Raw genomic sequence first — 22,940 nt, 5'->3', positions numbered from 1 at the left:
CGATTAAAATTCTATTATGAATTTGTTTGACATATAATATTTACTCAGTTTTATCCTTTGACTAAGTTCATTCTAGAGTCAGGGACCAACGCGAAGGAATTATTAAGTTGATTCCAAGATGAATTAAAAATTCCATAAAGAGACATTGCATCATACATGATATTTGCCAACAAGGCAAATGCAAACATTCTTTTGCTATGAAGTATGTTCCATGGATCAAGCCATTGATCCCCAAGGTAAGTGAATATAGCTTTTATGACTTACCACAATCTTTTAATAATGGACATAGCATGCCCCACTTCTGGAGTTCTTTCAGTGCTAACCCACAGGTATAAGGGAGTTGCTAATACTACAACCAGTGCAAACACTGATATGAAAAATAAAGCTCAATCCAAAGAAGTGTATATGCAGAGTCACTTCAGAAAAATTCCTTGACTATGTCATTGGCCAAAAAGGAGTTAGAGCAAATCCATATAAAATAAAAAACTTTGCGAGGAAAAAGGTGAAAAGAGCGCCTAAATAAAAGCCATGCGAGGAAAAAGGTGAAAAGAGCGCCTAAATGAAAACCCCACAATGGGTGAGAAAGATCCAGAGGTTGAACGGGCGGATCATCATACTAGAAAGATTGTCAACAAGCATATCAAGGTATAAAACAATTCCTAGCAGAACCACCCTTGATGAGTAGACCAATCTGAAGGGGAGACCTATATTTGTATCAATCTATCATGGATAAAGATATATGCACCGTGGTTATTTAAGAAGAAGAAAGTCAGCAGTTCTCCATCTATTATGTTAGGAAAATGTTGAAGGATGCGGAGACAAGATATCATAAGTTAGATAAAATGGCTCCCACGGTTGTGACAACATCCATCCGCGTTAAACCATATCTCCAAGCATAACCTCAACATGATCGAGATCAAGAACCGGCTTCACCATCATGATTCAACATTGAACACACGAATGATGAGATTGAAAGGCGAGTGCATGCCGCTCTATATAGACAAGAGAACAATGCAGAAAGGTACGCCATCAAGTTAACATGAATTCGCCATTCACAGCACGGATCCTAGGGTACGAAGTGGACAGAATGTTTAAAGCTTCCAACTTGCCACAATATAAAAGAAAAGATTCAATATAAGCGGGACATTACATATCCCGAACCCAAAGGAGGGGAGCATGTAACCGTTGGAAGAAACGCCAAAGCGTACTACAGGTTGGCCACCACATTGGTTGGCCACCACACTGAAGCTTGCTGGGAGCTGGCAAACTAGATAGCTTTGTCCAGAATAACAAATAACAAGATGACAAGCAGAAGACAAATCCCAAAAATAAATTCAAAAGTGTCATTAATGTCATAGCAGATGGACCAGTGTATCAGCCACCCGTGGAAAAAGCAAAAATATCCGCTCTGGATAAAACATCCCTCCATTGCTCCTTTTGCAGAAACAGGTCCGGTAATCTCTCCACATGCAGATGCATTGGTAGTAACAATGGCGATTCAAGGATGGGAGATAAAATAAAGCAAGTAAAGACACGGACAGTTCTCGCAATGTCATCACCAAAGGTGCATTCGCCAAACTAAAGGTTGATCCGATCCAAATAGAAACAACCATTGTTGACATCATTGGAGTGACGGGTCACACTATCCAGACCAAGGGCCAGAGGTTGCAGCCCTAATTTCCATCTGTCGTCTGACAATGTACATTCCCACCAGCAAAGGAGGAGTAATGATTAGCGGGAACCAAAAGGTGGCTAAAGAGACTTATACTCGGCGTCACTATCAATCCGCCCACAATCCAAAGAGGACGAAGGTGAGAAATATTAACTTGTCACTACAACTTTGGGCGACACAGAAACGCTCCTTATTGCTGATGGAAAGCGGGTGCGGATCGCCAAAGGATTAAAACTTGAGATCAAAGAGGATGTTAAAAAAGTTCTCATTGAGTCTGAAAGCATATTTACATAGGAGAATAAGATCCCCACAGGAGTAAGCCTAGATGTGATTACTCATAAGTTAAACATCATTGAGGATGCGGTTCTAGTTGCTCGGAAAAGGCGGAACCATAGGCCTAAAAATCAGTATTTTTACATATTCTTATATGTGCATTAAACTGTTATAGTATCCTACATTTTATAATTTATTCTTTCTCGCCATACTTCTTATATTCATTTGCCTAGCTTTTAGTGCTGATATACGCCCAGTGGCTGGCGAATGAAAAGTTCCACAGGCGGATCAATTACCTCAAAGATAGGACAATTGATCCCATCACGGGCGGATCCCCTTTCCATAAAGATAAGAAGCACAGACCCTCAGGAGCTTTCAAATGAGCTCAACTCTCTCCTCAAAGACAAGAAAAGGATTGACCACCATCAAAAGCGGGTTAAAATCGTCTCAAACATGAGATCATTACACCCTCAACTTTCTCCTCAAAGATAGGAGAACACTCTCATGGGCGGATCCATCTTTAGATGATCACCATTCGAGAAAGAATTAAAACATTCCTTGGACGCAAGAACTTTACACTCTCTCACTCCCTTCCCAAAGAAGGGTTCACAAGTCCTACGGGCGGATCGCTTCACCTCAAAGATAGGTAGCAAGTTGATCCCCTAGGCAGCTTTACTTCCTCTAGAAGGAATAGAACAGCTTCTAACCTTCACAAAGGTTCACACATTGGGGTACGGCTGGCCACCTACCCTAAACAATCGGAGAAATCCTAAACCAGATTCTAAAAAGTTACTTGCTGAAAGATATAATGCATTAGTAAAAATAGTTCTGGAAAGAAAAGGGTTCATCTCCAAATAATGAAGCCTCGTCTTCATCTAAGTAATGAAGCCTCGTCTTCATCTAAATAAATGAAGCCTCGTCTTCATCTCCAAATAATGAAGCCTCGTCTTCATCCAAGTAATGAAGCCTCGTCTTCATCTCCAAGTAATGAAGCCTCGTCTTCATCTAAGTAATGAAGCCTCGTCTTCATCTCCAAATAATGAAGCCTCGTCTTCATCCAAGTAATGAAGCCTCGTCTTCATCTCCAAATAATGAAGCCTCGTCTTCATCTAAGTAATGAAGCCTCGTCTTCATCTAAATAAATGAAGCCTCGTCTTCATCTCCAAATAATGAAGCCTCATCTTCATCCAAGTAATGAAGCCTCGTCTTCATCTCCAAATAATGAAGCCTCGTCTTCATCTAAGTAATGAAGCCTCGTCTTCATCTAAATAAATGAAGCCTCGTCTTCATCTCCAAATAATGAAGCCTCGTCTTCATCCAAGTAATGAAGCCTCGTCTTCATCTCCAAATAATGAAGCCTCGTCTTCATCCAAGTGATGAAGCCTCGTCTTCATCTCCAAACAATGAAGCCTCGTCTTCATCAAAGTAATGAATTCACATCTTCATCATAGAAATAACGAAGTCTCGCCTTCACAAATGCAAAGTAAAAATACTTTGGAAAATGAGTAAAGGCTAAAAAGGCAAGTGCCTAGAGTGCCAAAACCCTCCACAAAATGCACAAAAGTCCCTAAATGGCTGATCATTCTTACTGATCCCTAAGTGCGGGTCATTCTCCTCAATATGGCAGAACTGAACAAAAGAAGTCCCTAAGGCGAATCATAATCCTATGTCGTAGGAACAAATGGTCCCATAAAGGGCGGGTTATTCCCTTTCTAAAGGAAATATAACTCTCAAGAAGCCCCTAGAGGCTAACAATGGATACGGTTGGCCACCTATCCACGAAGAAGCAAAATCCCCTAAAAGCGTATCATATCCATATATGATCTCACATAGGGCGGATCTTGTTCATAAGATCCCGCATAAGGAAGCCCCAAAAGGCGCATCATTTCCATATATGATTCCCCATCTAGGGCGGGTCCACTTTCCTCCAAGATAGAAAAATAAAACACCATTTAGACAGCCCTAAAGAGCTTTTTATACCTTTAGGGGGGGCTTCTGATAACAACCCAAATTATTCTTGAATAAGGAATAAGGGAAAATTAATAGAAATAATGGCAAACCATTATTCCTTCTAAAAGAGATATTTATACATGATTAATGTGAAATTAATGATAATTAATGCAGGGGAGAATATGCAAATAATGAGGAAAAAGAAGGAGTCTCTAGCATTATGCCACGCCACGTGGACCATGGCGAGATACGCCATAACGAGATACGCCCGATGAGAGCGAGTAGCAGAGACCCGCCATAGCTCTCAAGGAGAGCGTACATACGCCTTGACGGATCAAAGAATACGAAAAGGGATATTCACCTTGAGAACGCCGCAAGAAGAACCGGATGGCGGATCTCCACGGTTCAGCTCAGTGAGATCCGCTGGCGAACCTATGAGGCGAATCTCCTCTTTCACCTGATTCATCACAGTAACGGCTAACCGCCGACTCGGCCATAAAGATCATTAATGAGCTATCAATTAGCTAACCGCCAGGTTAAAGGTAACCAGTAACCGCCAGCTTAAAGGTAACCACTAACCGCCATTAATGGAGCATTAATGGAAACCTTCTAGTTGCTGAAGGTTACGACTTCCTAGCTATATATAGCCGACATCCCTAGGCTATCAAGGTACACACTTTTACTTACCCTTTGTCAATTCAGTTTGCTCTCTTGATCTTCCTTACTGACTTTGGCATCGGAGCTTCCCCCCGTCGAACCCAACGACGCCCCCACAGGGACGGAAGACAATCGGAAATTCTCCACTAGTTATCATAAACATACAGAGAACCCATTAAATTATTAGCACTATCTACACAATTCTATTTTTATAATTATTAGCACTCTTTATACATATCAGAAGAATGACTTGTTTAATTTCTTTTATATGTATGTAGTTAATTAATTTAAAATTCTAAAATATACTATTTTATTTCGGTTCGGTTTGGTTTGGTTTTATTCGATTTTAAACCAAACAGAATCGAAAACCAAACTCTTTTAAGAATTAGGATCGACCCAAACTGAAATACAATTTGATTTGGTTCGATCTGATTTTTTGATCCGGTATTTTTGGTCTTTAAATTTTCGGTTCGGTTCTGCTCACCCCTAATTAACAGAAATCAAATTAACTCTAGATATAATACTAGTAAAGTCTAAATTGGACTTTCCATAATAATAATAATAATAAAAGTCTAAATTTGGATTGTTTCACACCATAGGATATATTTAAACATATCTAAAAACGTTATTAATATTTGGTTGGCACTTGACTACTTTGTCCCTTCTAATAAATATAGTCGTTGCGGGAATAGCATTGGGTATTTAATGGTGCGAGAGTTTCATCATCTTCTAACCAATTTATTAAGATAATTTAGCTAGTAATAATAATATAGCTGCTATTAATGGATTTTTGCTAATGCTCCAAAGGACCTTAGCCCAATTAAAAATTATTCAGAATATAATGTTCCTTTAACTAAGGTAAACTCGAAAGAAACCCGTTCCACTTTCAAAATGTAAAAAAATCGAGCAAAGTTTATCCCACCTTTTTATAGTTTGTTTAATTCAAACATTAAATTTGAATTATGGAAGTTAGATGAACTTCATCCGATTTCTCATTACAAGTTGTAACTTACAACGAAGTCGGATGAAGTTCATCCAACTTCTTAACAACGTAAGTAAATAATATATCCCCTTATTATACTGTTGGCGGTAAAAATAATTTTTTCATTTTTATAAATAAAAAGCTTGGTACAAAATATAAGATAAAATTTTAAAAGAAAATAAATATGATATAATAAAAATAAATCAGAAAAAAAAAACAAAAAAAAAAAACAAAATTTACTCATAAACTTTAGCATCAGGAGCATAAAAAAACCTATATTTTTGGAGATCAAAATGAAGAAATATTGTTATAACTTTGTGAAATCCTATATCTACAGATCAATCGAAGCCAAAGAACATTTGTGGATCCCAAATTGAATCATATTAAGGGAGTTATGATCAGTCGAACATGACTATCTGCAACTGAAAAAACCATTTTCTACATCATCACGACACCCCTTGAAGTCCATTTTTTTTTGTTGGAGCACCATATGAAAAAATTGGATGATACAATGTGGAATCTTGCAAGTATTGCTCAAAATGAAGCCGGGGACTACTCGTGGAGCTCAAACAGAATCAAAATCGTATTAAGAGAGATGTGAATTTTCGAAAATAGCAAAAATCACTAAAAATCAATATCAAGGAATTGCTGCTATTTTCATGGCATTTGTGCAACCATCTTCTTCACCCTCAAGCCATGATTGAGTAAATTACACCCATGGCCATTGAACTTTACCCATTTTCACATTATGGCTACTGAACTTCATTTCTTCTCGGTATGACCACTGAACTTTACACTTTTTAACACCGGTGGCCACTTAACGCTTCAAAACGACCATTCTGAAAGAAAATAGACAAACGTTTGGCAGCGGAAATATAAAAATTTAAACCTATTTCCTTTAACCAAGATCCGTTAATCGTTATTTCATATAAAGAGGGATAGAAGGAAATACCTTTTGATGTTCTATCTACTGTTGCAATCGAAGTGCCCTCAACTTTTACTCCGAGTTCACGAGCACAAAACAAAAACACAATTCAAACAAAGTTAGAACTCAACCGTATAATAGCAACCAAATATATTGCCTCGAATTAATCAACACAAGATCAAGGAGTAAAGGAAAGAGATGAAAATCAATTGATCGGAAGCAAGCGGTGAACGATGATCCACTACAGTAGGGGGTCGAAATTCACTCTCTCCGGGATAGCTTGGGCTGGCCGAAATTTACAATAAGGGGGGTATCTATAGCCTATTCCATCTAAACCATAGTCAGATAGAATTAGGTTACTGAATAAGAATTTAATTCGGAATAAAACTTTTATTGTTATTATCTGTAATTATATTTAAATATAAAGATAATAATAACTTATTGATAGGATAATAATAGAAGCAATTTAATCTCATTAAACCTCTTAACTTATTTATCATATAATTAATTTAATTCACAATCATAATCTGATTATAATTGTTTTAAAAATAAATTAATTCCTTTATGTATATAATACATAAATCGCCCCCCTCATGCTACTGGGCCTTAGTGGACTCAGTTGGGCTTCCATCAATTAATTAACATTTGTTTCTCTTTTGGATTCCAAGTCTTATGTGTGACCCATTAGGTTCTTATTGCTTCTAGCCGTATATAACTATTAGATTAATTTTCTCAGAATTATATTTAATCTTTGTATAATGGAATGAGTACGCGAACTGTGATTGGCAGATCCGAAACATTCCCCCAGAGCTATAAGAAGACAGGTTGGTTCTATCGTTGACCTTTCCGTATTAGTTACAGTATAATTCGATCCTTCATTAACTACATCCTTGAACAGAATCTTATGACTATGGATAATGTCAAGTCATATATAGCGAGACGTTCGTTTTACTTGTACAGGCCGAGTTAACTCCAATTAGATAGGTTAAGTGAAATCTGCATTTTAAGTCTTAAGCTACCACCTTGCAAGGATTTAGAGTTAAGTCTTCCACAAGCGATCCTTGGACGTATCTCCCATTTATCAGGAGTGACAAATGCTCAATCCAATGTATAACTATCCTGCAATTACTTCCTGTGATACCCAACGTCTGTCGTACACACCCTAGAGTCATCCCTATTATGGACCGTGTTACAACAGGATCAAAGGATCACATTCCATAATCCAGAATCACTAATTAACATTCCTTTGAGTCTTAGGATTGTTGGTCCCGTGTGATTAGTTCCAAGGGGGGGTTAGGAACTAATATAACTTTTTCGTTTAATGGTGCTGACTTAATCAATTCTTTGAGTGTCTTTAACTTAGTTTAGGTCAGCACGGCCGAGAGATGTAAGACAGCTTTAGTCAGATGTTGACTAGAACTGTTTTACTTGTGAGTTGGGAAGTAACACTTTAGGTCAACTTCCAACTTAGCACCAAAGATTACTCAGTGTCAGCTTTTACAATTAATATCCTGAGCAATTTAATCAAGCAACACTTATACAGATATATTGAGAGAGAGTTAGAAATTACTCAGCACGACTTATCCTGGTTCGGCCTCTCCGCCTACGTCCAGTCCCCAGAGTCCTTCCGGGCTTTTTCAATCCAATACTGAGCTCTTTAAAGGTAGAGCACAAACCGTTTATAAGGCAGCTGAATATGCAAGAGTACCTTCCTCTATTCGTCTACTCAACTCCTACTAAGTGCTATAACCGAACACCTAGATTTCTCTACCGCTGAGTACTTAAAACCGAGTACTCAGCACCACTCTCTCAATTTTACAATTGATACAAACTTGTTCTTTCTAGATGAAGAACACTTTAGATGATTACAAAATCAATCTAGCTTTTACACAGAAATGGAAGTTTGGTGTAAGATCTTTTTCTTGTTTGAATGTGCTTTGTATCTTTTCTCTTTTTCTCTTGTATTTTTCTTGACAAAATCGGCTAAGGATCCAAGCATGAACTTGTCCTTTTATAGTTGAAATCTGAAGGCACAATCATTTGAATCCGGAATTATCCATTGGATTCAAACGGCTCTTTCTTGCGACATTGTTCTGGTCAGCTTCTGATTTGCAGGCTAATCATGTCGTCTGAATTTCGCAGGCATCAGGCTTGTCTTCTTCCCGCAGGTGTGTCTCCTAGTGCCAGTTCATCTTTTAGCTAACGGACAGTTGACCCATGCATCTCGAAATTGACTCTGTGCGAAAATCCAAGGTTTCTATTATTGGTGCAGACAGTTGTCGGATCTTGTCTTCTAGCAAACGGATCATTCATGCTGTCCTGACGAACACTCAGCTTGACTTTATTGACGTTGCTTTTGTTCTTTGTTTATGAGTTACTCTTACTCAGCTTCCGTGGTCAGCTTCATCTTTTAAATATTTGTTCTGAAGATGGCTTTTCTTCTGTTATGCTGAGTTGCACTCCACTCAGCTTATGTTGTGTTCTCATGCTGATTTCGTCCTGTCTTACTTTTAATTCTGTTTTCATTTATACTATCCTCACCATTGAACAAACATATTAGCATAATTAAATCAAAGCACTTAAATTTAATTTCCTCTTAATCATGGATTAACTTAAATAATTTTGTCAAATCAAAATCATGTGGAAAGGTGTTTCAACAAACTCCCCCATTTTGATGTTGGCAAAATATTTAATTATGGAACTGAGTTTTGAAATTCCCATGATTGAGTTATTTTTCATTCTTCTGAAGTTACTCCCCCGTAAGGGTTGCATCTATTGACTTAAATTAACTCTAAACCTTCTAAGATTTAATCGAGTAAAATTAAGACATGCTTATACTGACTAAGTTCAATTCTAGACCTTCCAAGATCTAATTCAGATGAGCCTAGGTCAGCTTTCAGAAGAGTTCAAAGTTTGGAACATATTTTTACTCAGTTTCGATACATGGTTTAGTTTTAGGTATCAGAGTTATGAAGGATTATATCAGAGCTTATTGAATCATGTATCAGAGCAAATGAAAGGATGTATCAAAGCAAATGTGTACTGAGTATATTTTACTTGTATCTCCCCTTTTTAGTTTTGTTTGTTTGTTCGTTTAAGACAGATCAGCACAAAGCACAATAAGTAAGTAAGCATTATATAAAATTTATCAGTTAGAGTGAAAGATGCATAAATATATAGATGGTCAGTTTAAACAGGAAAGAACACGCCAGATAAAATTACAAGTCAAGAAACTAAGACTAGCCAATCTATTTTTTCCTATTGACTTGAGCTTGGTGAGCAGGATTAACTTTGCCTTTCCCTTTGGCGGTTCCTTATTGCTGACCCTGATTTCCTGAACCAGACGCTTCTCCTATTTTCTACTGAGTTCCAGCAGCGTGCATTTCTTTCTCCCCCGTTTTGCCAGCATCAGTGGAAGGGGGAATAAATGTCTCGCGAAGAACAACACGATTGAGTTTGGCTGAGTATGCTCGGAGTTGACTTGTACTCTCCCGAATACCGTCAAAGACAGCCATGCCATCATCTAGAGTGGCAGCAGGGATTCTAATGTTGGCGCTTAGCATGCTCAGAAGATACTCATGTGATTTCCCGATCCAAGTAATGGATTCAGCCAGCTTGGCATATGATTGATGGTACATTTTGAGCAATGCCGCATCATAGAACTGACGTTGAGCATTGGTGTGCCGGACATGTTTGAGTGTGGCTTGGGAGTACTGCAAAATCTCATTTGTCTTTACTTGGTCAGTATCCATTTCTTCTTTACTCAAGTTGAGTAGGCGAACAGCTTTGCTGATTTGCTCAATGGAACATTGGGAGGAAGAGGAGACTAATTCACAAGTCTCGGTTAGCTCAGAACTTAGCTGGGTAAAAAGTTGATGAACCTCAGTAGAGGTTGCATAGAGTGAGTTCGCAACTGACAAGGTGTTGAGTTGGCCCTGGATAGCATTCATATGATTGACCATTGTCAGCTGGAGTTCAGCCAGCTTTACTATAGATTCTTGCTTGGGTTGTTGAGATTGGAAGGTTGTCATGACACTTAGCAAGTCTTTGAGACCTTTGATTTCTGCCAGAAGCTGAGTGACAGAGGATATGTGTTGAGGCTCAACATGGACAGACCTAGCAGCATCGGCATGAGATTGGTTAATGTCCTGGAGTAGTGATTGAGCTGAGTCAATAATTCTTCACCCAGACTCAGTTGCGTGTGAGTAAGCGTAAGTCTCATCAGGATGATGCTCAGCGACCGAAATTGGAATAGCACCGGATGGAGGAGTTTGGTGTTGTCCAGATTTAGATGTGCCAGCATGGTCAGCAGTTGGACTTTGATTCAGATTACTAGTTGGAACTGGCTGGTTTTCTTTCTGTGTCGAAGGATTTGGAAGAGGTGGATCGGCAGAGATATTGACCTGTTTAGAGTCAGCTTGAAGTTGAGTTGAATGTGAAGGTAGATCAGTGCTGACCTGAGCAGGATTTTCCTTTGCTAACTCTTTGTCTTGAGCAGCAGGAACTTCGAGCACTGGCTCGGCAGAAACATGACCTTTTGGAGCTTTGGGGTCGGTTTGTTCCTCAGTCTGAGAAACAAAGGCTTGCTTTTGCTTGATTTGGACCAAGGTAGGTTCAGTGACGGTGTTGAAGAACTGGAACTGGAGTGTGGTAAGGTCAGAGATGGGTTCCCTTAGTGGAGAATCATCCAGAAGATCAATAACTGGTGTTTTCCGAGCCTTTCGCTTAAGTCTTTTGCCAGTACTGTCCTTTTTGTTTGGAGGTGAGGGATCAGCTGGAATAGAGTCAAGAGACTCAGAAGAGGAGTTCAGCCCAAGGTCAGTATTGAGACCTTCCACAACCTTGTCCTGCACAAGCTGCTCAGTTTGAGTCTTAGTCTGCTCAGCATCAATTGTTTGGTTTTCCTCAGCAGCAACATCCTTACTTAGCACAACATCATCTGTCCTCTCAACATCAAACTGACCTTCATCATTACCCAGTTCTTCTTCTTGGTCAGTAGGAGTTTTCTCAAGATCAATTTCTTGACTTCTCACAAAGTGTGAGTCTTCAGAGACCAAAAAATCAAAAGGAGGTGCATCGATTGGCTTTAACCCAAAAGTTTTCTTCTTTTTCTGCAAAGGTTGCTCAGGGGTTTCCTCACTTTCTTCTTCAGGCTCAACTTGCCTTTTTCGTTTCTCTGCTGACTTAGGTTCCTCCTGACCTTGCTCAGCAGCAGCTTTACTATGGATGATTCTTAGCTTCCTCGGAGCTGTGTTTACATCCTTTGCGGATTTGTCAGCTTTCCACTTTTTATCCTGCCTAGTGCGATTAGCAGGTTCCTTACTTACTACCACTGTCTTTCCTTTCTTGGTCGGCACATCCTGTGCTTCTTCCTCAACATTAACTTTTTCCACATTCTCCTCAATAACCCCCTTTCCTTTCTTAGACTTGAGGGGTTGGTTGTGTGCTAACCCAAACAGCAGTGCTGTTGTGATCTTAGTACCCCATGACTCAGCTTCGCCACCCGTGCTTACCTGATGGTCTTCAAGAATTCTCGTGATGAGGGAGCCCAACCCGAGTTTCCTAGTACTCCGTTGCAATGCACCGACGAGAAAGACGGGCATATTGAGTGGTCGGTAGGTCAGCATGTGCCAGATAAAATTTTGCTCGAAATTTGATGCTGATGAGGCGGAGTTTACCTTAGGAAATATGAAGTTGGTCAGGATGTAATGGGCCATCTTTTGATTCTGACCCATACACGTGCTGGCAATTTCTCCCTTGTGGTCCTTTGGTTTACAGAATTCAACGGGGTAGTCAAGTTTGGCATTTGTGGTTTTGAATTCTTTACCTTTATTTGGCATCTTTAGCAAAGTTGCTAGATAAGATGGGGTTATCGTGATGTCTTTGCCAGTGACGTTGGTGACTAGATGGTCAACATTGTCCTTATCCACTTTGAGGTTCGAATAGAATTCCCTTACTAGCCGAGGGTAAGTTTTACCAGAAATAGAAAAGAATTCTGACCACCCATTTTTGGAGATCCACTCACAGAACGGTTGCTCAGCAGTTACGAAGCTTGGGGAGAACCACCGGCAACGAAGTACCTCACAGTTCTTTACGCAGTTGTAAACCTGAACAAAATCCTACTCCGACTGAGTATGTAGCCTCCCTAATTGATGATGAAACTCATGATTGGAATAGAGAAGTAATTGCAGAATGTTTTTCAAGCGAAGATGCAAAGGTGATCTTAAGTCTTCCCATTCGTTACAACTCTGGGAATGATAAGCTGTTTTGGCTGGAATCAAAGACGGGCGAGTATACGGTTAAAATAGGATATCAAACATCTTTGGGCATAAATTGCATCAGGACTGATATGTTAAGTAATTCAGGAGGCTCAAACTCAATGTGGAAAGTTTTGTGGAAAATGGACTTGCCTCCCAAAATTATACACTTCCTGTGGGCATGCTGTCATAATATACTACCCTGCACAGATAATCTCCAAAGAAGGAATATCCCCATCCTAAACTGCTGCTGCTACTGTGGAAGGGAAGTTTGCATAATGAGTCATGTTTTAAAATTTTGCAGGAAAGCAGCTCAGTGATGGAAAACTGCAGGCCTGCCAATGAAGGTGTATAAATTGGAAGGAGGTTCTTGTCATGAATGGTTGAGAAATGCTTTTGAGGAAATGATGAAAGATGAGTTCCGGTTATTTTGTACTGTAAATTGGATGCTATGGTTTGATCACAATTGAGTTCGCCATGGTGAGCGACCAATGGAAGACGAAGAGATCATGAGGGGGGCGAAGAAAGCGATCGAGAACATAAACGGAGTGGTGAACGGCAGGCCAACTACGACCCCAACTAGAATTAAGTGGACATCTCCCCCTGCAGGAACGGTGAAACTGAAATGTGATGCTTTAAGTGAGGGCAAGTGACCAGAATGGAGCGGCGAGATTTGTAGCACAGAACGAGAAATGAGAGGTACTAATGTCGGGTGCTTGTCCATTAGGAACATGCTGCTCTGTCCTCCAAGTCGAGACTTTGGCCATTTTAAATGGTGTCCATTTTGCAAAAGAATGTGGTTTTCACAAACTGATCGTAGCCTCTGACAGTAAAATGACAACTGACACTATCTCAGTAGGGAAGAATAATAACTATGTGGATATTATTGCTCAAAAAATCAGGTCTATGAAACCTTTGTTTGTAAGTTTAATGTTTCTGTATGAAAATAGGAAAGCAATGTTGCAGCCCATGAATTTGCATATTGGGGACAAAGCCTTTCAAAACCTTAAATCCTTCTAGAGGATACTCCTGCTTTTCTTTCAACTTGTATTGCTACTGATGCTTCTTAGTTAATACAAGCTGCTTTTCTATATATATATATATATATAAATAATACAGAATCTCCATAAACAAATTCATAATGTACCTATTCTTTTAGAAATTTACATAGAAATTCACTTTTAAAAACTTATTTACAATTACGTCAAATTGTACTTTAAATTATAACAAATTAATAAAATCTTTAGTTTTAATATATTTTAAGAATTAAAGTTTATATATTAAGAGTATAGAGTATATTTACTAAGGCTTAACAATTATGAATTAGAATTAATTTTTTTAAATTAAAGTATAAAACTATACTTTATTTTTTACATATGAAAAATAAGGACATATTAAAAAGTAATTTTGAAGTAATCAATTCTGATAACTTTTTCTGTCTTAATTGCCCAAAATGAGTTTATTTGAAATAAAAAAAATCAATAATTCTATAGAAACAAATTAAAATTCAATGACCTTTTTGAAATATATACCAAACACCAATGATGATTAGTATAATTTACTCCGAACTTAGGGTATTAATTTAGGGCTTTTAGATTTTGACGCGGAAACATAATTTATAGAAATGATCCATTTGATATGATGTGTTTGATATAATTATCATATATATATATATATATATATATATATAGATAAAAAGTATTATGAGATTTTCTATCTTTCATTTTTATTAAGCCATTGATCTTTTATTTTGTACATATTAAATACATGATCATTTTATTTTTGGTCCTATAAGCTTTTGCTTATCAAATTAGTTAGATGAGAATATCTAATTCAATTAAAAAAGTGTTATTCATTTTATATGTATTTGAAATTATATATTTTTTATTTCTTAAAAAAATTATATTTTTTCAATTTTAATTAAAGTTTTTACATTTTTTAATAATCACATTACACATATTAATAACTATTTTCAAATTGTGAAAAATGCAAATTTTGAACGGAAGTAAAATGAATAATACTTAGTTTTTATATTCAAAACTAATTTCTTTTACAAATATGTATATATCAAAATTTAATATATCTAAATATAAAAAATCAATCGGTACACTGCTACTACTGGTTTTGATTTAAGAAAAAAACCATATTGATAGGAGTAACAATGGTACTCCACGTATGGAAATTTGATCATCGGCCATATTATGTGTAGTGGTGTGGCGTCTTGAGATTCCGGAACAGGTTCGCAGCTTCATATGGTTAACTGGACATAACGGACTGCTGTGTAATGAAAATAGGAAGGTATGTCACCTTACGGATAGTTTGGAATGTATTGAGTGTGGAGAAGCAGAGAGTCAAATACATGTTTTTAGCGATTGTCCAAAAGCGGCAGAAATATGGCTCAAATTCATTCCAATTACTCATCATACCCGGTTTTTCAATATGGATTGCAAAAACTGGCTTTGGGAAAACTTAACGTATATGGCTGTGTATGATAGTATCCCCTGGTCATGTCTGTTCTCAATGTACTTGTGGCGGATTTGAAAATGACACTGTCAAATGGTGTTTGGAGATGCGGAGTGGGTACCAGATAACGTGATATTCGTCATGGCTCGAACAAAGGAAGTCATAAATGCACGACTTTTGCTAGTTGATGTTGCATGTGCTAAAAGTAGGGATATTTGGATTCGATGGTGCCCTCCGAACCCGTCTTAGATTAAGGTAAATACTGATGGTGTCAATAAAGGGAACCCAAACCAAGCATCTGCTGGGGGCTTAATCAGGGATGAGCAGGGACACTTGAGATGTGGATTCATGATTAATCTTGGTGTTTGTACGACAGTATTAGCCGAGCTCTAGGATCTCTATTTCGGGCTTAAAATGGCTTGGGATAGAGGTTACAAAAGGGTCCAAGTGGAGCTTGATTCATAGGCTATCTTGGCGATGATACATGGGAAGACTGGCATGCACCACCGATTAGCATGGTTGTTGACGAGATGTCAGGAGTACAGGAGTCGAGATTGGGAGTTGAGTCTGATTCATACGTTTCGTGAAGGTAATCAGGCTGCTGACTAGATGACGAACTTCGCAGGGCCATTTCCGTTGGGTCATCACGAGTGTGATGTGCCTCCTGCAGGTCTCCAGGCTATTCTTTGTGAGAATCGGCTTGGCCGGCACTCACATAGAATATGTCGTTAATTAGTTTTCTTTTCCTTGTTTTGTTTGGGTTTTCACCATCCTCCGATTAAAAAAAACCTCCTAATGCTTTTTGCGCGTGTATAATAGTAAAGTTGAATATATAAATGCCCTATGTACAGGGACGGAGATAGGGGTGGGCCTGAGCCCCTCCAACTGCCTGAACCACCATGGTTACGAGTAGTTTCAGCCCCCCAATGTTAGTCTATATAGACTCTATGCAGTAATATTTCATTGTTTAAAGGTAGATGAGATGGTTAAAAACACTTGCATCTTTTTAAAAGGTCATAGGTTCAATTCCCCCAACCTCAATGCAAGTCGAACGTTGTTTTCGGTTTGCCTTTCGGCTAGGCTTTTCTAAATCCAAATTTCTATTTTTTTTTTTGCCTCTTAGGCCTTCTTAATCCAAATTATTAATTTTTTTGGCATCGTAGGCCAATTGAAATCATTTTTTTTTAATTTTTTTTACCTGTTTAGCTCTGCCTAAATCCAATTTTTTTACATGTTAGGACTATTAGACGAAATCTAGCTTAATTTTGAGAAATTGTACATTAATACTTAAAATTGGTTCTTGACCATTCAAATTATAACACGAATATATATAAAAAATAAGCAAGTTTGATTTAGCAAAATTTTTTTTGTTCCGAACGCACGTGTAAAATCCGTCCCCTAACCGAGTAATCCTGTAATCTCCACTGCCCATTAGGGATGGCAACGGGTAGTGTATCCGCGGGTACCCGACACTATCCGACCCTAATGGGACTACCCGTACCCTGTATAAAAGGGTACGGGAAGGGTATGAGATCAAAATAATTACTCGTTAGGGTAATGGGACGGGTATGGGAATACCCCCAGGGTACCGGTACCCGTTACCCATCATAATTCTTTTATATATTAAAAAAATTATTGTTTTTTAAATTTAATATTTGAGATTTTAAACCTCAACCTTTTATTTTTCAACCATTGAGTGTTACCACTAATCTACTTATTCTTATTGATTAAGGTTCAATTTGTTCAATTTTTAGATAAATGATTTATTAAATTTATACTTTGTTAAATTTGTAATATTTTTTATTTTATTTATTGATTTTTAACGGGTAAGGATACCCGTGGGTACCCGCGAATTAAATGGGAAGGGTATGAGATGTAAAAATATACCGTTAGAATAATGGGACGGGTACGGATAATTAAAAAATAAACATGTAAGAGTTTGAGATTAGCACTATCCGCGGGTACCCTACCCGTTGCGATCCCTACTGCCCATGTAATATAATCATACTCCTATGAGAAATTTGCATTGCATTATTACATACCCAAAAATTACAGCATTGACTATATTTAATTCAATTCAGGCTCCAGCTTGGCAGCTGCGCCTGCGCCGGTACCGACATCTCTTCCAGGTCCATTAATGGAAGGGCAAACTAATACAAAAGTTTAATAGAGTCATGGAGATGATGATTAAATCGAAGATCGGTTCAGATTTATTTCTATGGTCCGGGTCGGTTTGCTTTGCGATTGTGGGCAGCTAAAGCAACCGCAAGTTCTCAATTTCCCTTCACAAGTACCTAAAGACCGGGAAGAAAAACAAAATCGCAGCACGGCCATGTAAATAGCTCCACAATTAAATTCTACCCTTGAAAATGGCAAGGCCAAGTCCTAATCGAAACGGCGACAAGGCAGCCGTCTTCTTTGTGGCCACTCTTATTCTGTGGTTCATCTCTGTTTGGTTTGAGGTTTTATTCAACAAGCGAACTGAGCTGTTTTGGATTATAGCTGGGTGTTCCTTTTTCCAGATTTCTAATTGGGTCATTCGATTCTTCGTCTCCCGTGACCCTCTCTTTGTTAATACCTCTGTTTCTCTACTCCATTCCTCCATCATCTCCGCTTCAGGTTGTTCAATTTCTCTGTTTTTATGCCTTTCTTTCCATTAACTTTCATTGTTCAGTTATTGGGTATTTTCGCTTACTTTCTGTTTGATGAAATGCTTCTATGGAGTTGAGTTGTTCTTCTTATGGGTGTTTTTACAGAATGATTAAGGACTAGTATCCCATTAAGTAGACTACCAAAAAGAGAAAATTTCTGAATTTTAAGAGAAAATTTTACATATGATGTATGAGATGAGATGTGATATGATGTTCTACTTGGTTGAGTTTATAATTGAAAGTTAGAAAGTTCAAGAAGGTATTCTTGAATATGTTCATGTTCTATCATTTTTAGAGCTTATTAAGTTAGTATCTAGGAGTGGACCATATGATTCAGATTCCACGATGGAAGATCCCGTTCCCATTCCGTGATGCTGAAAATTAGCCCTAATACATCTCTAGCCCAAATTTGTCTTAGAAAAGTCTAATTAATTCTCCAACTTTGACAATGAACGTTTAGCGCTTTCAAGTTACTTAAAGTGACATGATTAACTCTTTGAGATCTACATGGCAGAGCAAGTGGATATTTGGACAAGTTGAAGCGCTCATCACTTTAAACAAGTTCAGGGGCCAATAGATCGTTAAGCAAGCAAGTTAGGGGGTGGGGGTGGGAAGAGGGGGTAATACATCACTTTAAGCAAGTTTAAGGAGGTAATTGGTCGCTTTTGAAGTTCGAGGGCAATTGACTTTTATGATTAGGCCCTCATTTTCCAACCCTCCATTCAGCCATATCTATGATATGATTATTCTTCCATATGTTGCTGTCTCTTAAAGTACAGTTTAGGTTGGGGAATGTATGCGGGATATTTGGAGACGAATCCAAATCCCAAACATTCTTCGGAATGAGAAATTCAATCTCAACCGAAACACTCAAACTTTCTGCAGTAGTAGTTTGTGTTATGGAGCATGTCTTTGTACTGAAATGAAAAGAAAGAACAACAGAAGGTGCTGAAATTCTGAAACTTCAAATGCACAGTTCTAAAAATTGAATTGAACTCAAACATGTTATGAAGACAAGCATGTGTAATTTAGTAGCACTAATGTTAAATCTCCACAATTGTTTTGTGGCATAGCATGAATAGAATTTGGCAATTTATCATGTACACATAAAGTTCAACAAGAAAACCTTCATTGAGTCACTTGTTAATCATGATTGTGTTATTTTAAAGAACAGGAGCTATTTCTTAGCATATCTGTTCTTAGGGTATTGATTTGAGTTTCATTTTGTGTTTAACTTACACTAAAAATAAGTTAACAGTATCTGTGGCATTTCAAGGATTTTGTCGTGATGAGGTTCAACTAAGATAGATGCTCGCCATCCGAACCAACCTCTCTAATTGAATCACTGGTTTGCTCATAATAGCGAGAAAGTATTTTTCGAATAGTTAAAGAACCAGATATGCAATGGAAATCAGAAATGAAAAACAGTGTGTTACAACTACCCTCACAGAATCAACATATTGATTTTCTACTTGTCACACCTTTATATGTGTGGATCGGTCATTGGCAGGTTTTTGCAGCCTGCTTTATATGGTAACGAGGGGGTAAAATATATCCATGGCTCCTGAACTATAAACTTCATTTCCTAACATAAATATCCTTGAAATCTAAATTACTCTATCATTAAAGTCCAAATCAACAAAAACCCGTAAAAACTAATCAACGAAATGATGACTTGGACAAGTTTAACTACATCATTGACTCTTTCTTTATCCATGTAACAGTAAATTATGGTAAAATACTTATTTTACTCTCATCATTTCATTAAATTTTTACTGGATTTTTGTTCATTTCAACTTTAATGTTAAAGTAATGTAAAGTTCAAAGATTTTTATGTCAAGAAATGAAGTTTAGGGCATGATGTTAGTAACGCTAAAGTTCAGTAGCCATGAATGTAATGTACCCTGCTAACGAGTTTCTGTAGTATAAACTATGAAGAATTCAAGTGTCTCTCTATGTCAGCCTAAGCTACTGCAATCTGAAAATTGTTTTGGATATTTATGAGTTTGATTTTGCATCAACGAAATTCAAGTTTCAGACATATTTGATGCCATTACCTCTTTTGTTTTCAACGGTTCTTACATTACATCTATATGATTTCTTGTTATTAACTTCTGGTATTTATATCTGCTCTTTCTGCAGTGGTTTACATCTTAGTTCATCAGTGTTTAAAACATGGTTCATATGCAACATTTGAACATTCACAACTCGTGGGAGGTACTTGGCAGTGGGCGTACCCAACGTTGTGTTTCTCATGCGGTTATTTTGCCTATGATCAGTTTGATATGCTGCTTTACAGGCTATATAGTGGCTTCATCCCTTCCATCCTCATGCACCATCTGATACTTCTCATTTGCTTTACCCTTGCTTTGTATCGAAATGTCACGGTGAACTACCTTATTCTCACTCTGATTTGTGAGGTACATTTCCTAAAGACTCTTCACCATCTAAATTTAGTAGTTTGTGACTTTTTACATAATGATTTCAAGGGGTAAAATGCACTGATAGTAGTTGAAGTTTAGGTTCTATTTCACAAATGTCACTGAACTTCATTATCTTTCAACAAAATTTCTGAACTTCAAAATTGATTACAATAAAGTCTTACAGGTTGGATATCCCACATTATTTAATTAGAGAGTTATATGCCTCCTTATATATGTGAGGCAATCCTCCTCCTATGAGGTACCTTTTGGAGTGAGTTTGGCTTTTGTTTACATGGCATTAGAGCCTTGTATTTAACATTGGGTCACCCATAAATATTTGCTTCACGCTCCCATATAGTTTTTAGATGTGAGAGGTGCGCGTTAAATATTCCATATCGATTAGTTAGGGAGCTATATGGCTCCTTATGTAATGAATGTTAGACACTCTTCCTCCTTTGAGGTACCTTTTAGGGTGAGTTAGGCCTTTGTTTACATTCCGGTCTATTTGTGTAAAAAAAAATCACTGGAATGTTGTCCGGATACAAAAGATAGTTGACTAATGCCTACTAAGTGCCATATTGGACATGTCATACTTTGTGGCTGACGTGGCACATCCTAAGCCATTTTTTTATAAAAAAATCACATTCTTGTCCAGTGTGGCGTTTATTTGGCATATAGTTGTTGTCCTTTGTGCCAAGTTAATATTTCGGTGAGTTTTTATACACAAATTGGCCAGAATGACTTTATTGAAATCAAACGTGAAGTTCAATGACTTTTATGAAATAGACCCCAAACTTTAGTGGTTGCAGATGCAATTTTCCTTGATTTCAAGGCATAATTGACCATGTGTTTCCAGTTTTTTCTTTCACCTATATAAAATAAAATAAAAAAGACAAAAGAATCCAAATAACAATTATAACACAATTCCTGACATTATTTATAAATGAGGTTCATCATTCATGTCTCATATGATGAACGAAATATTACTCCAACACTTGCTTTTATATTCCAGGAGGACTCTATAGAACTTAATGATTAATTTTGACATTTTTTTTATTGGTGAATTGTATTAACGGTCATTGAAGTTTGGAGTTTATTTCACAAAGATTACAGAACTTCATTTTCTTTCAATAAGATCACTAAACTTCAAATTTGATTTCAATAAAGTCATTCGGCCATTTTGTATATAAAAACTCATCGGGATGTTGACGTCACGTAGAAGAAAGATGACTATGTGGCAACTATGCATCATGTCTTATGTGTTTTTTTTTTTTAAGTTGTGGCTTAGAATGTGCCACGTGGGACACATGTTGGACATGTCCAAAACACGGGTTTAGTTGGCATATAATGAACTGTTTTTAGTGCTACATCAACATTCCAGTCAGTCTTTTACACAAATTAGGCGGAATGGCTTTATTGGAATCTAATGTGAAGTTCAATGATTTTATTAAAAGAAAATGAAAGTTTAGTGACCTTTATGATATAGATCCCAAACTTCCAATGATCATTGGTGCATTTTATCCCAGAAAACACACACATAATTACAAACTTAGAGATCTCAAGTTTGAATTCTATCACAAAATGCAGTTGCATTCAATCTTCCTGCATGTGAGGAAAGTACGGCGGATGGCCGGTGTCCGGGATGCTAAAAGCAAAATTGTAAAGCTAGAATGGGTTTTGAATTGGGTGACTTTCATTTTAGCAAGATGTGTTCCTCACATTCTGATCACCATCAAGCTACTTAAAGATGCTTCCAAGTTTGACAAAGGTGTGGAATTGCCACTGGCTCTGTTTGGTATGGCTGGTATGAATTTGCTTAATGTAGGTCTTGGCATTGATCTCTTTAGTGCATTCAGAAAGGAGAGAAATGCCCTCAAAGATAGTCATAGAAGCCATAGGCATCGTGAATGATGTTAGACGTGTCAAAATCGGGGTATGTTATCTATATGTTCCATATGATTATATATGATATAGATATAAATAGAAGAAAAATGACAATTATGTCAATCTTGTCGTATTAATTGAGTTATCTTTGTAAATCGTGTCAGCCATTGTCACCTCGTGTTTAATTTGTTTTTCCTTGAATTTTTGTTTTATTATTAAAATAGCTTGTGTATGGAGATACTCCAGCCCTCTTTGTTGTTCTAAGGGCTGTTCTACGAATTTGAGATTTGTAAAGTATCAACTAGATACAAGGAAAATATGAGAAATAAAGCGTATCTTTCCGATTTTATGCATGAAGTTTTTGATCTTTAAATACCAATTAATTTTAGTGTCTATTGGTTAGACTTCGGAACTATTTTTTATCTTTTAATTCTAAACAGGAGTAAAATGTGCATAATAAAATTTCGAAACAACCGCTCATCATAGAAATCAATTGATATCTAGTAATAGCAAACAAGAACATGTGAACCAAACGGCCTTTAATAACATGAGCTATAAATGTGAACCAAAACGCGGCCTTTAATAACATGAGCTATAAATTTATGTATGAGGTTTGGATCTTTTGACTCGACATATTGAAGTAGTTTATATGTTTGGTGTGGTCATAAGGAAGAGGTGACATTGGTTACTTTTAAAATATGTTTGGTATGGTTATAAGGAAGAGATTATATTGATTTCTCTTTAATCCTTCCTTCTACAAACATAAAAAAAACTTTACCTTTTTTTTTATATACAGAAATTTT

General features: G+C 37.3%; 1 protein-coding gene across 1 annotated transcript; it reads left to right on the top strand.

Annotated features, from left to right (window-relative positions):
* The first annotated feature begins 17,222 nt into the window (after positions 1-17,222).
* On the top strand, positions 17,223-22,484 carry LOC136209267 (uncharacterized). Its single transcript, XM_066000693.1, has 3 exons — positions 17,223-17,798; positions 19,973-20,250; positions 21,841-22,484. The coding sequence occupies exons 1-3, from the start codon at positions 17,549-17,551 to the stop codon at positions 22,162-22,164; spliced, it is 852 nt and encodes a 283-aa protein (XP_065856765.1). The 5' UTR covers positions 17,223-17,548; the 3' UTR covers positions 22,165-22,484.
* Positions 22,485-22,940: the final 456 nt, after the last annotated feature.

Source organism: Euphorbia lathyris, chromosome 10 (genome assembly GCF_963576675.1).
Source record: "Euphorbia lathyris chromosome 10, ddEupLath1.1, whole genome shotgun sequence".
Classification (NCBI taxonomy): Eukaryota; Viridiplantae; Streptophyta; class Magnoliopsida; order Malpighiales; family Euphorbiaceae; genus Euphorbia; species Euphorbia lathyris.
The sequence above is the reverse complement of the archived record's forward strand: the minus strand, read 5'-3'. Positions and strand labels throughout refer to the sequence as shown.

Excerpts from the sequence above, each read along its gene's own strand:
- LOC136209267 (XM_066000693.1), top strand. The coding sequence starts at position 17,549 with ATGGCAAGGCCAAGTCCTAATCGAAACGGCGACAAGGCAGCCGTCTTC. Across the intron at positions 17,799-19,972 it reads CTCCATCATCTCCGCTTCAG|TGGTTTACATCTTAGTTCAT; the intron begins GTTGTTCAATTT and ends CTCTTTCTGCAG. Across the intron at positions 20,251-21,840 it reads TTCTCACTCTGATTTGTGAG|TTGCATTCAATCTTCCTGCA; the intron begins GTACATTTCCTA and ends CACAAAATGCAG.